The sequence below is a fragment of the Oncorhynchus nerka genome, linkage group LG20 (genome assembly GCF_034236695.1).
Source record: "Oncorhynchus nerka isolate Pitt River linkage group LG20, Oner_Uvic_2.0, whole genome shotgun sequence".
NCBI lineage: Eukaryota > Metazoa > Chordata > Actinopteri > Salmoniformes > Salmonidae > Oncorhynchus > Oncorhynchus nerka.
In genome coordinates, this window is record NC_088415.1 from 3659129 (window position 1) to 3674277 (window position 15149).

Consider the following 15149-nt stretch of genomic DNA (forward strand, 5'->3'; position numbering starts at 1 on the left):
GTAGAGGTAGAGGTTATAGTGGGGTAGAGGTAGAGGTTATAGTGGGGTAGAGGTAGAGGTTATAGTTTGGTAGAGGTTATAGTGGGGTAGAGGTAGAGGTTATAGTGGTGTATAGGTAGAGGTTATAGTGGGGTAGAGGTAGAGGTTATAGTGGGGTAGAGGTTATAGTGAGGTAGAGGTAGAGGTTATAGTGAGGTAGAGGTTATAGTGGGCTAGAGGTTATAGTGAGGTAGAGGTTATAGTGAGGTAGAGGTTATAGTGAGGTAGAGGTTATAGTGAGGTAGAGGTTATAGTGAGGTAGAGGTTATAGTGGGGTAGAGGTAGAGGTTATAGTGGGGTAGAGGTTATAGTGAGGTAGAGGTTATAGTGAGATAGAGGTAGAGGTTATAGTGGGGTAGAGGTAGAGGTTATAGTGGGGTAGAGGTAGAGGTTATAGTTTGGTAGAGGTTATAGTGGGATAGAGGTAGAGGTTATAGTGGGGTAGAGGTTATAGTGCGGTAGAGGTAGAGGTTATAGTGAGGTAGAGGTAGAGGTTATAGTGGGGTAGAGGTTATAGTGGGGTAGAGGTTATAGTGAGGTAGAGGTTATAGTGAGGTAGAGGTTATGGTGAGGTAGAATTATAGTTAGGTAGAGGTTATAGTGAGGTAGAGATTATAGTGGGTTAGAGTTAGAGGTTATAGTGAGGTAGAGGTTATAGTGGGCGAGAGGTAGAGGTTATAGTGAGGTAGAGGTAGAGGTTATAGAGAGGTAGATGTTATAGTGGGGTAGAGGTAGAGGTTATAGTTTGGTAGAGATTATAGTGAGGTAGAGGTAGAGGTTATAGTGGGGTAGAGGTTATAGTGGGGTAGAGGTTATAGTGAGGTAGAGGTTATAGTGAGGTAGAGATTATAGTGAGGTAGAGGTTATAGTTAGTGAGGTAGAGGTTATAGTTAGTGAGGTAGAGGTTATAGTGAGGTAGAGGTTATAGTGAGGTAGAGGTTATAGTGGGGTAGAGGTAGAGGTTATAGTGGGGTAGAGGTAGAGGTTATAGTGAGGTAGAGGTTATAGTGGGGTAGAGGTAGAGGTTATAGTGGGCGAGAGGTAGAGGTTATAGTGAGGTAGAGGTAGAGGTTATAGTGGGGTAGAGGTTATAGTGAGGTAGAGGTTATAGTGAGGTAGAGGTTATAGTGGGGTAGAGGTAAAGGTTATAGTGGGGTAGAGGTAGAGGTTATAGTGGGGTAGAGGAAGACGTTATAGTGGGGTAGAGGTAGAGGTTATAGTGAGGTAGAGGTAGATGTTATAGTGGGGTAGAGGTAGAGGTTATAATGGGGTAGAGGTAGAGGTTATAGTGAGGTAGAGGTTATAGTGAGGTGGAGGTTATAGTGAGGTGGAGGTTATAGTGGGGTAGAGGTTATAGTGGGGTAGAGGTAGAGGTTATAGTGGGGTAGAGGTAGAGGTTATAGTGAGGTAGAGGTAGAGGTTATAGTGGGGTAGAGGTAGAGGTTATAGTGGGGTAGAGGTTATAGTGAGGTAGAGGTTATAGTGAGGTAGAGGTTATAGTGGGGTAGAGGTAAAGGTTATAGTTTGGTAGAGGTTATAGTGAGGTAGAGGTTATAGTGAGGTAGAGGTAGAGGTTATAGTGGGGTAGAGGTTATAGTGGGGTAGAGGTTATAGTGAGGTAGAGGTTATAGTGAGGTAGAGGTTATAGTGAGGTAGAGGTTTTAGTGGGGTAGAGGTAGAGGTTATAGTGGGGTAGAGGTAGAGGTTATAGTGAGGTAGAGGTTATAGTGAGTTAGAGGTTATAGTGAGGTAGAGGTTATAGTGGGGTAGAGGTAGAGGGTATAGTTTGGTAGAGGTAGAGGTTATAGTGGGGTATAGGTAGAGGTTATAGTGAGGTAGAGGTTATAGTGAGGTAGAGGTTATAGTGAGGTAGAGGTTATAGTGAGGTAAAGGTTATAGTTAGTGAGGTAGAGGTTATAGTGAGGTAGAGGTTATAGTGGGGTAGAGGTAGAGGTTATGGTGGGGTAGAGGTTATAGTGAGGTAGAGGTAGAGGTTATAGTGAGGTAGAGGTTATAGTGGGCGAGAGGTAGAGGTTATAGTGAGGTAGAGGTAGAGGTTATAGTTTGGTAGAGATTATAGTGAGGTAGAGGTAGAGGTTATAGTGAGGTAGAGGTAGAGGTTATAGTGGGGTAGAGGTTATAGTGAGGTAGAGGTTATAGTGAGGTAGAGGTAGAGGTTATAGTGGGGTAGAGGTAAAGGTTATAGTTTGGTAGAGGTTATAGTGAGGTAGAGGTTATAGTGAGGTAGAGGTAGAGGTTATAGTGGGGTAGAGGTATAGGTTATAGTGGGGTAGAGGTTATAGTGAGGTAGAGGTTATAGTGAGCTAGAGGTTATAGTGAGGTATAGGTAGAGGTTATAGTGAGGTAGAGGTTATAGTGGGGTAGAGGTTATAGTGGGGTAGAGGTTATAGTGAGTTAGAGGTTATAGTGAGGTAGAGGTTATAGTGAGGTATAGGTAGAGGTTATAGTGGGGTAGAGGTAGAGGTTATAGTGGGGTAGAGGTTATAGTGAGGTAGAGGTTATAGTGAGGTATAGGTAGAGGTTATAGTGGGGTAGAGGTAGAGGTAGAGGTAGAGGTTATAGTTTGGTAGAGGCTCCTCCTCCTCTATGTGGGTGTGAGGCTCCTCCTCCTCGATGTGGCTGTGAGGCTCCTCCTCCTTTGAGATGCTGTAAGGCTCCTTCTCCTCTATGTGGCTGTGAGATCCTCCTCCACCGTTTCTGTGAGGCTCCTCCTCCTCTATGTGGCTATGAGGCTCCTCCTCCTCTATGTGGCTGTGAAGCTCCTCCTCCTCTATCTGGCTGTGAAGCTCCTCCTCCTCTATCTGGCTGTGAGGCTCCTCCTCCTCTATGTGGCTATGAGGCTCCTCCTCCTCTATCTGGCTGAGAGGCTCCTCCTCCGCCGTTTCTGTTAGGCTCCTCCTCCTCTATGTGGCTGTGAGGCTCCTCCTCTTCCTCCTAGTGTTGCTGTGAGGCTCCTCCTCCTCTATGTGGCTGTGAGGCTCCTCCTCCCTCCTCCTCCTCTATATGGCTGTGAGGCTCCTCCTCCTCTATGTGGCTGTGAGGCTCCTCCTCCTCCTCTATGTGGCTGTGAGGCTCCTCCTCTTCCTCCTAGTGTTGCTGTGAGGCTCCTCCTCCTCTATGTGGCTGTGAGGCTCCTCCTCTTCCTCCTAGTGTTGCTGTGAGGCACCTCCTCCTCTATGTGGCTGTGAGGCTCCTCCTCCTATGTGGCTGTGAGGCTCCTCCTCTATGTGGCTGTGAGGCTCCTCCTCCTCTGTGGCTGTGAGGCTCCTCCTCTATGTGACTGTTAGTGTCCTCCCTCCTCCTCTATGTGGCTGTGAGGCTCCTCCTCCTCTATGTGGCTGTGAGGCTCCTCCTCCTCTGGCTGTAAGGCTCCTCTTTGTGGCTGTGAGGCTCCTCCTTCTCCTCTATGCGGCTGTGAGGCTCCTCCTCCTCTATGTGGCTGTGAGGCTCCTCCTCCTCTATCTGCCTGTGAGGCTCTTCCTCCACTGTTTCTGTTAGGCTCCTCCTCCTCTATGTGGCTATGAGGCTCCTCCTCCTCTATATGGCTGTGAGGCTCCTCCTCCTCCATGTGGATGTGAGGCTCCTCTTCCTCTTTGTGGCTGTGAGGCTCCTCCTCCTCTTTGTGGCTGTGAGGCTCCTCTGTGGCTGTGAGGCTCCTCCTCTATGTGGCTGTGAGGCTCCTCCTCCTCTATGTGGCTGTGAGGCTCCTCCTTCTCCTCTATGTGGCTGTTAGGCTCCTACTCCTCTTTGTGGCTGTGAGGCTCCTCCTCCTCTATGTGGCTGTGAGGCTCCTCCTCCCCAATGTGGCTGTGAGGCTCCTCCTCTATGTTGCTGTGAGGCTCCTCCTCCATGTGGATGTGAGGCTCCTCCTCTTAGTGGCTGTGAGGCTCCTCCTCCTCTATGGTTTCTGCATTACGATGTGTTATTATCTATGCATAAGTCACCTTAATAACTCTACCTACATATATATATATATATTACCTCACATTGACTCTGTACCTGTTCCCGCCGCACGTGACTATTTTTCTTCATTTGTTTGGATTTAACATGACGTTGTAACATTCTATGGTACCCATGTTAGCATTTCCATTAACATAACGTGGGAATAGAATACATTTTCTATTATTTAAATCATGTTATGTAACTAAATGTCTAGCCTGGTTGCCAGTTGTTTTAGATAACATTCCACTCCTTGTCATCGAGTAGGCCTACAAGGAGTGGAATGTTATCTAAAACAACTGGCAACCAGGCTGGTCTACTGAATGTCTAGAGTTGGCTCAACTCACTAAATACACTATATGACTCTGGAGATATCTAGGTTAGCACAATGTATCATTGGACATGATTGTTTATTTTATTTTTAATAAGAAATCATTTAGCTTACTGAACAGTGACTGCCTGGTAACATTTATACTGAACAAAAATATAAACGCAACATGTAAAGTGTTGGTCCCATGTTTCATGAGCTGAAATTAAAGATACCAGAAATGTTCCATTATGCACAAAAAGCTTATTTCTCTCATTTGTTTGCATCCCTGTTAGTGAGCATTTCTGCTTTTCCAAGATAATCCATCTACCTGACAGGTGTGACATATCAAGAAGCTGATTAAAGAGCATGATCATTACACAGGTGCACCTTGTGCTGTGAACAATAAAAGGCCACTCTAAATTGTGCAGTTTTGTCACACAACACAATGCCACAGATGTCTCAAGATTTGAGAGAGCGTGTAATTGGCATGCTGAATGCAGGAATGTCCACCAGAGCTGTTGCCAGATAATTTAATGTTCCCGTCTCTACCATAAGCCGCCTCCAACGTCGTTTTAGAGAATTTGTCAGTACGTCAAACCAGACTCACAACCCGAAGACCCTGTGTAACCACACCAGCCCAGGACCTCCACATCTGGCTGCTAAACCTGTGGAATCGTCTGAGACCAGCCACCTGGACACCTGATGACCAGCCAGCTGGACACCTGACGACCAGACACCTGACGACCAGACACCTGGACACCTGACGACCAGCCACCTGGACACCTAACGACCAGCCACCTGGACACCTGACGACCAGACACCTGACGACCAGACACCTGGACACCTGACGACCAGCCACCTGGACACCTGATGACCAGCCACCTGGACACCTGACGACCAGACACCTGACGACCAGACACCTGATGACCAGACACCTGGACACCTGACGACCAGCCACCTGGACACCTGACGACCAGCCACCTGGACACCTGACGACCAGCCACCTGGACACCTGACGACCAGACACCTGGACACCTGACGACCAGACACCTGGACACCTGACGACCAGACACCTGGACACCTGACGACCAGCCACCTGGACACCTGATGACCAGCCACCTGGACACCTGACGACCAGCCACCTGGACCAGACACCTGACCCAGACACCTGGACCTGACGACCACCACCTGACACCTGACGACCAGCCACCTGGACACCTGACGACCAGCCACCTGGACACCTGACGACCAGCCACCAGCCACCTGGGACACCTGACGACCAGCCACCTGGACACCTGACGACCAGACACCTGGACACCTGACGACCAGACACCTGGACACCTGACGACCAGACACCTGGACACCTGACGACCAGCCACCTGGACACCTGATGACCAGCCACCTGGACACCTGACGACCAGCCACCTGGACACCTGACGACCAGCCACCTGGACACCTGACGACCAGACACCTGACGACCAGACACCTGGACACCTGACGACCAGCCACCTGGACACCTGACGACCAGACACCTGACGACCAGACACCTGATAAAACTGAGGAGTATTTATATCTGTAATAAAGCCCTTGTTCTGATTGACTGGGCCTCTCTCCCCCTGTGGGTAACGGGGTCTTCGGGTTGTGAGTCTGGTTTGACGTACTGACAAATTCTCTAAAACGACATCGGAAGCGGCTTATGGTAGAGAAATGAACATTCAACGGCTGCGCCCCTACCCAGTCACGTGAAATCCATAGATTAATGAATTTATTATAAAATTGACTGATTTCCTTCTATGAACTGGAACTCACTGAAGTCGTTGAAATTGTTACGTGTTGCGTTTATATTTTTGGTTCTGTCACATCCTGACCTTAGTTCCTTTATTATGTCTTATGTGTTAGTTTGGTCAGGGTTGTGAGTTGGGGTGGGTAGTCTATGTTCTTTTTTCTATGTTGTATTTCTGTGTTTGGCCTGGTATGGTTCTCAATCAGAGGCAGCTGTCGATCGTTGTCTCTGATTGAGAATCATACTTGGGTAGCCTGGTTGTCTCTGATTGAGAATCATACTTAGGTAGCCTGGTTGTCTCTGATTGAGAATCATACTTAGGTAGCCTGGTTGTCTCTGATTGAGAATCATACTTAGGTAGCCTGGTTGTCTCTGATTGACAATCATACTTAGGTAGCCTGGTTGTCTCTGATTGAGAATCGTACTTAGGTAGCCTGGTTGTCTCTGATTGAGAATCATACTTAGGTAGCCTGGTTGTCTCTGATTGAGAATCATACTTAGGTAGCCTGGTTGTCTCTGATTGAGAATCGTACTTAGGTAGCCTGGTTGTCTCTGATTGAGAATTAAACTTAGGTAGCCTGGTTGTCTCTGATTGAGAATCATACTTGGGTAGCCTGGTTGTCTCTGATTGAGAATCATACTTAGGTAGCCTGGTTGTCTCTGATTGAGAATCATACTTAGGTAGCCTGGTTGTCTCTGATTGAGAATCATACTTAGGTAGCCTGGTTGTCTCTGATTGAGAATCATACTTAGGTAGCCTGGTTGTCTCTGATTGAGAATCGTACTTAGGTAGCCTGGTTGTCTCTGATTGAGAATTATACTTAGGTAGCCTGGTTGTCTCTGATTGAGAATCATACTTAGGTAGCCTGGTTGTCTCTGATTGAGAATCATACTTAGGTAGCCTGGTTGTCTCTGATTGAGAATCATACTTGCCTGGTTGTCTCTGATTGAGAATCAGCAGCCTGGTTGTCTCTGATTGAGAATCATACTTAGGCAGCCTGGTTGTCTCTGATTGAGAATCATACTTAGGTAGCCTGGTTGTCTCTGATTGAGAATCATACTTAGGTAGCCTGGTTGTCTCTGATTGAGAATCATACTTACGTAGCCTGGTTGTCTCTGATTGAGAATCATACTTAGGCAGCCTGGTTGTCTCTGATTGAGAATCATACTTAGGTAGCCTGGTTGTCTCTGATTGAGAATCATACTTAGGTAGCCTGGTTGTCTCTGATTGAGAATCATACTTAGGTAGCCTGGTTGTCTCTGATTGAGAATCATACTTAGGCAGCCTGGTTGTCTCTGATTGAGAATCATACTTAGGTAGCCTGGTTGTCTCTGATTGAGAATCATACTTAGGTAGCCTGGTTGTCTCTGATTGAGAATCATACTTAGGTAGCCTGGTTGTCTCTGATTGAGAATCATACTTAGGTAGCCCGGTTGTCTCTGATTGAGAATCATACTTAGGTAGCCTGGTTGTCTCTGATTGAGAATCATACTTAGGTAGCCTGGTTGTCTCTGATTGAGAATCATACTTAGGCAGCCTGGTTGTCTCTGATTGAGAATCATACTTAGGTAGCCTGGTTGTCTCTGATTGAGAATCATACTTAGGTAGCCTGGTTGTCTCTGATTGAGAATCATACTTAGGTAGCCTGGTTGTCTCTGATTGAGAATCGTACTTAGGTAGCCTGGTTGTCTCTGATTGAGAATCATACTTAGGTAGCCTGGTTGTCTCTGATTGAGAATCGTACTTAGGTAGCCTGGTTGTCTCTGATTGAGAATCGTACTTAGGTAGCCTGGTTGTCTCTGATTGAGAATCATACTTAGGTAGCCTGGTTGTCTCTGATTGAGAATCATACTTAGGTAGCCTGTTTTCCCCCATTTTGGTTGTGGGTGATTATTTTCTGTTTAGTATTTTTCCGTCACCTTACAGGACTGTTAGTTTGTCGTTTTTGTTGTTTTGTTCAGTGTTAAAATAATGAACACTTACCACGCTGCACCTTGGTCCTCCTCTCTTTCTCCAGATGACAATCGTTACAGGTTCTGTATATTTAAACATGACTGTACTTCTAGTATGTAAGTCTATGTGACAGTCAGCAGATAAATCATATCCATTGAGTAAGTAAAGTATACTGTAATGACTGCTGACATTTTTAAAGGATGGAATTGCTTATATCTAACTGCATTATTCATTCATTTCAATGTATTAAAGCACATTTATTTAATACTATATTTTGTTATTAAGAATATATTTACAATATTATTTTTTACGACCTTTTATTCAATATTTGTGATTTTTTTTTTTTAAGTGTACTGCACTGTTGAGAGCTTGTAAGTAAACATTTCCTGTCACCATTGGCACCCTTTATTCCATGAACGTGACCAAATAAACTGTGATTTGATTAGTTTGGTATTGATGCATATGGCTGGATCTACATATCACATGGCATGGAATGTGGTCGACATGAGACCACACGGTGTTCTCTCTAAGGTCCATTATGAACTAGAGCCCCCCTACAAATAAACCACGGTGTTCTCTCTAAGGTCCATTATGAACTAGAGCCCCCCTACAAATAAACCACGGTGTTCTCTCTAAGGTCCATTATGAACTAGAGCCCCTCCTACAAATAAACCACTGTGTTCTCTCTAAGGTCCATGATGAACTAGAGCCCTCCTACAAATAAACCACGGTGTTCTCTCTAAGGTCCATTATGAACTAGAGCCCTCCTACAAATAAACCACTGTGTTCTCTCTAAGGTCCATTATGAACTAGAGCCCCCCTATAAAAATAAACCACAGTGTGCTCTCTAAGGTCCATTATGAACTAGAGCCCCCCTACAAATAAACCACAGTGTGCTCTCTAAGGTCCATTATGAACTAGAGCCCCCCTACAAATAAACCACGGTGTTCTCTCTAAGGTCCATTATGAACTAGAGCCCCCCTACAAATAAACCACGGTGTTCTCTCTAAGGTCCATTATGAACTAGAGCCCCCCTACAAATAAACCACAGTGTGCTCTCTAAGGTCCATTATGAACTAGAGCCCCCCTACAAATAAACCACAGTGTTCTCTCTAAGGTCCATTATGAACTAGAGCCCTAGTACAAATAAACCACAGTGTTCTCTCTAAGGTCCATTATGAACTAGAGCCCTCCTACAAATAAACCACAGTGTTCTCTCTAAGGTCCATTATGAACTAGAGCCCTCCTACAAATAAACCACAGTGTTCTCTCTAAGGTCCATTATGAACTAGAGCCCTCCTACAAATAAACCACGGTGTTCTCTCTAAGGTCCATTATGAACTAGAGCCCCCCTACAAATAAACCACGGTGTTCTCTCTAAGGTCCATTATGAACTAGAGCCCTCCTACAAATAAACCACAGTGTTCTCTCTAAGGTCCATTATGAACGAGAGCCCCCCTACAAATAAACCACGGTGTTCTCTCTAAGGTCCATTATGAACTAGAGCCCTCCTACAAATAAACCACGGTGTTCTCTCTAAGGTCCATTATGAACTAGAGCCCTCCTACAAATAAACCACGGTGTTCTCTCTAAGGTCCATTATGAACTAGAGCCCCCCTACAAATAAACCACTGTGTTCTCTCTAAGGTCCATTATGAACTAGAGCCCCCCTACAAATAAACCACTGTGTTCTCTCTAAGGTCCATTATGAACTAGAGCCCCCCTACAAATAAACCACGGAGTTCTCTCTAAGGTCCATTATGAACTAGAGCCCTCCTACAAATAAACCACTGTGTTCTCTCTAAGGTCCATTATGAACTAGAGCCCTCCTACAAATAAACCACAGTGTTCTCTCTAAGGTCCATTATGAACTAGAGCCCTCCTACAAATAAACCACAGTGTTCTCTCTAAGGTCCATTATGAACTAGAGCCCCCCTACAAATAAACCACGGTGTTCTCTCTAAGGTCCATTATGAACTAGAGCCCCCCTACAAATAAACCATGGTGTTCTCTCTAAGGTCCATTATGAACTAGAGCCCTATTACAAATAAACCACAGTGTTCTCTCTAAGGTCCATTATGAACTAGAGCCCTCCTACAAATAAACCACAGTGTTCTCTCTAAGGTCCATTATGAACTAGAGCCCTAGTACAAATAAACCACAGTGTTCTCTCTAAGGTCCATTATGAACTAGAGCCCTCCTACAAATAAACCACAGTGTTCTCTCTAAGGTCCATTATGAACTAGAGCCCTCCTACAAATAAACCACAGTGTTCTCTCTAAGGTCCATTATGAACTAGAGCCCTCCTACAAATAAACCACAGTGTTCTCTCTAAGGTCCATTATGAACTAGAGCCCTAGTACAAATAAACCACAGTGTTCTCTCTAAGGTCCATTATGAACTAGAGCCCTCCTACAAATAAACCACAGTGTTCTCTCTAAGGTCCATTATGAACTAGAGCCCTCCTACAAATAAACCACAGTGTTCTCTCTAAGGTCCATTATGAACTAGAGCCCTAGTACAAATAAACCACAGTGTTCTCTCTAAGGTCCATTATGAACTAGAGCCCTCCTACAAATAAACCACAGTGTTCTCTCTAAGGTCCATTATGAACTAGAGCCCTCCTACAAATAAACCACAGTGTTCTCTCTAAGGTCCATTATGAACTAGAGCCCTAGTACAAATAAACCACAGTGTTCTCTCTAAGGTCCATTATGAACGAGAGCCCCCCTACAAATAAACCACAGTGTTCTCTCTAAGGTCCATTATGAACTAGAGCCCTCCTACAAATAAACCACAGTGTTCTCTCTAAGGTCCATTATGAACTAGAGCCCCCCTACAAATAAACCACACAGTTGTTTGCTTATGTTTTATTTGTCATCAGATATAAAAATCAATGAATTGATGTCTGTATGATACAGTGTATAACTGCTACCTATGAACACAACATGTGGACCCTCTTGGTATCGGGGGAAATAAGCAACAAGTCATATTCAATGTGTGTCATGTCAACACAAACGATTACTTGAACTTGAACATGTAAATATATTGTTATTATTATCCGTAAGATAGACTGACTGAAAAGTAGAATTAGTTCACATCTTTAGTTGTATTAGGACTATGCACTATAATTGACCCAGTTTGTCTATGGTTCACAATGACAGGCCAGAATACCGCCTATGTATCTACAGCAAAGTGTATAGGCTACATCACTGTTAGAGCCCCATAGTTTCACTACAGTGTAGGCTACCTGCCCTCACTACAGTGGAGGCTACCTGCCTTCTCACTACAGTGGAGGCTACCTGCCCTCACTACAGTGGAGGCTACCTGCCCTCACTACAGTGGAGGCTACCTGCCCTCACTACAGTGTAGCCTACCTGCCCTCACTACAGTGTAGGCTACCTGTCCTCACTACAGTGGAGGCTACCTGCCTTCTCACTACAGTGGAGGCTACCTGCCCCCTCACTACAGTGGAGGCTACCTGCCCTCACTACAGTGTAGGCTACCTGCCCTCACTACAGTGTAGGCTACCTGCCTTCTCACTACAGTGGAGGCTACCTGCCCTCACTACAGTGTAGGCTACCTGCCCTCACTACAGTGTAGGCTACCTGCCTTCTCACTACAGTGGAGGCTACCTGCCTTCTCACTACGGTGTAGGCTACCTGCCCTCACTACAGTGTAGGCTACCTGCCCTCACTACAGTGTAGGCTACCTGCCCTCACTACAGTGTAGGCTACCTGCCTTCTCACTACAGTGTAGGCTACCTGCCTTCTCACTACAGTGGAGGCTACCTGCCTTCTCACTACAGTGTAGGCTACCTGCCCTCACTACAGTGTAGGCTACCTGCCTTCTCACTACAGTGGAGGCTACCTGCCCTCACTACAGTGTAGGCTACCTGCCCTCACTACAGTGGAGGCTACCTGCCCTCACTACAGTGGAGGCTACCTGCCCTCACTACAGTGTAGGCTACCTGCCCTCACTACAGTGTAGGCTACCTGCCTTCTCACTACAGTGGAGGCTACCTGCCCTCACTACGGTGTAGGCTACCTGCCCTCACTACAGTGTAGGCTACCTGCCCTCACTACAGTGTAGGCTACCTGCCCTCACTACAGTGTAGGCTACCTGCCTTCTCACTACAGTGTAGGCTACCTGCCTTCTCACTACAGTGGAGGCTACCTGCCTTCTCACTACAGTGTAGGCTACCTGCCCTCACTACAGTGTAGGCTACCTGCCTTCTCACTACAGTGTAGGCTACCTGCCCTCACTACAGTGTAGGCTACCTGCCCTGACTACAGTGTAGGCTACCTGCCCTCACTACGGTGTAGGCTACCTGCCTTCTCACTACAGTGGAGGCTACCTGCCTTCTCACTACAGTGGAGGCTACCTGCCTTCTCACTACAGTGGAGGCTACCTGCCCTCACTACAGTGGAGGCTACCTGCCCTCACTACAGTGGAGGCTACCTGCCCTCTCACTACAGTGGAGGCTACCTGCCCTCACAATAGTGGAGGCTACCTGCCCTCACTACAGTGGAGGCTACCTGCCCTCACTACAGTGGAGGCTACCTGCCCTCTCACTACAGTGGAGGCTACCTGCCCTCACAATAGTGGAGGCTACCTGCCCTCACTACGGTGGAGGCTACCTTCCTTCTCAGGACACCAGGGGGAGACAAATGTCCATGAAAAAGAAATACTCCCCTCCAATCCCGGCCAGAATCCATATGATTCCATATGATTTATTCCATATTAAATATTAAATATTTAAGTCATACCATGGCAACAATGATAATCACCTAATGTAGATTCAAGCAAACATAAATAATATGATCATAGTTTATTTTTGAATGGCATCAGTATTAACACACCATATTGTATCCACTATCCACTAAGCCTGTAAGAAATTTACATTCCTGCCGGTCTACATTCTAGCATCTTTTTGAACGCTTTCCTGAAGCTGTCATCCAGAAAGGCGTAAAGAAAAGGGTTCAGACAAGAGTTTGCGTAGCTGAGGCTGGTGATAAAGTAGGACAACCCGATGAGCAGCGGAGTGGTCCTCAGGTCGGTGGTGAGAGCCACTATGGTGCTGAGGTGAAACCCCGTCCAACAGAACAGACACACCGCTAAGACTATAAACACCATAATAGTTACTTTCTTTTTAGCCTTGTCCAGCGCCTTGGCGTTGGAGTTGAGGCGCATGTTCCGTAGTTTGTACAGCATCATGGTGTAGAGAATACAGATGGTCGACACCGGGATGGCAAAGCCGAGGATAAGGGTGTATATCCGGCTCGCCTTGAACCACAAACTCTCCGGGCTCGGGAAGCTGAGGACGCAGCTTTTCCGGTCCAAGTCATCGGGACTGATGTAGACCCCGGCGAATACAGTGAAAGGCATCACGATAAGAATCACGAGGATCCAGACGCACAGGCTCACTATCTTGGCCGCGCGGTACGTGCGGTACGGCATACGCTTGGAACGCACCGTCGCCAGAACGACCAGATAACGGTCCACACTCATGACCGTCAGGAAGTAGATACTGGAGAAGATGTTATAGTGGTCTATGCTCAGGATGACCTTACACAGCACCTCTCCTAAGGGCCAGTAGTGGAGCAGGTGCTCGGCGATGTTGATGGGTAGGACCAGAGTAAACAGGTCGTCGGCTATCGCCAAGTTTAGGATAAACATATTGGTCACCGTCTTCATTTTAGGCGCTTTGAGGATAACGTAGATAACGGCCGTGTTCCCCGTTAAACCCACGGCGCATATTACCGAATAGATCACAGGCAGGACTACATAGAGGTCCGCGTAAAAGTAGAACTCTGATTGGGGCGTGCAGTTCAGATCTGTCCGGTTAGTCGCGCTCAGATAATAGTAGTCCGTGGATTCGTTACACACCACCGGAAATACCCTGCGGCTGTTCGAGATAGATATATTCTCCATCTTCTAAGTCTTCTAATGTTTTATTGCACGTAAGAATAGAGAAAAGCACGTCGTTCAGGATGCATGTTTGTTTAGAGGTAAAACAGGCAGTGGTGAAGTGTCATGTTGGCTCTTGTGTAGGTCGTCTCTGTCTGATTTTACGCACGCACTCCGCATCACGAAATCTATGGAGAGCAGAAATATGGAATACAAATGAAAAGCAGCACATCACAACAAACCTCTTCTGCTGTTAATAGTTTATTCACAACACATTATATCATAATTTAACCCACATCTATCACAATGGATTGGATAAACACAACACCCACCTATATGAATAGACCCACTTGGCACAGACGTCAATTCAACGTATATTCCCAGCCAGCTCCACGTTGGCTCAAAGTAATTGAATTGAAAATGATGTAGAAACAACGTTGATTCAACCAGTGTGTGCCCGGTGGTGACGCACTGTTATTTGAGTTATAACCTGCAATAGGACCACAATTATAAATGTTATTTTAAACTGAGAGTGCAGAAATACATTTTCAACAATAATAATATTTAAGTTTTTTACATTTCTTTTCCAGACCATACACATGACATATCTCGTGGGCAATCATGCTTGTGTCATGTTTGTGCCACAATCAAAAGTAACAAAAACAAAAGCTCAATTAGGGACTTACCGTGCTCGTGGACGCTCGCTCCTTCTCCTTTCAGTCTTCTGTGCTGCGGTGAGCAGCAGCAGCAGCAGCGAACTGGAGATGTCCACGTCCCAACCAGTTGGACCGGAGGAAAACACTGGACAGGGTGACGTCAGTCCACAGCACAGCGCGCAGTGAGGCACGAGGCACTCAGCTCGCTGTAGGTACCCAGAAGTGTTGCTATACTTCGTGTCCTGTAGTGAGGAATAGCCAAGTGATGATATTACTCCTCTGCATAGACACTTGGTGTATTTATTGTAAAGCGTAACTGTTGGCATATTGCTGTGTGGTATGGCTGCTATGAGTGATAATCTTTTTTTCTGTACGGATGGAGATCCTAGAGGTTGTTATTGCTCCTGGACTCTAAGTGTATCTGGGCAATATAATGTTATATTATTTGCCTTGGTGTTGTTACATTGTGAACAATACAGTGTGAACACTACAGGTGTCTATGATGGGAACATTACAGTGGTTTATGATGGGAACATT

At 46.0% G+C, this 15149-nt stretch overlaps 1 protein-coding gene across 1 annotated transcript; it reads right to left on the reverse strand.

The window, feature by feature from the left end:
* Positions 1–12738: 12738 nt before the first annotated feature.
* LOC115126540 (neuropeptides B/W receptor type 2-like) lies at positions 12739–13980 on the reverse strand. The gene has a single exon (XM_029656163.2). It carries the CDS (start codon positions 13978–13980, stop codon positions 12946–12948), a length of 1035 nt encoding a protein of 344 aa, XP_029512023.2. The 3' UTR covers positions 12739–12945.
* Positions 13981–15149: the final 1169 nt, after the last annotated feature.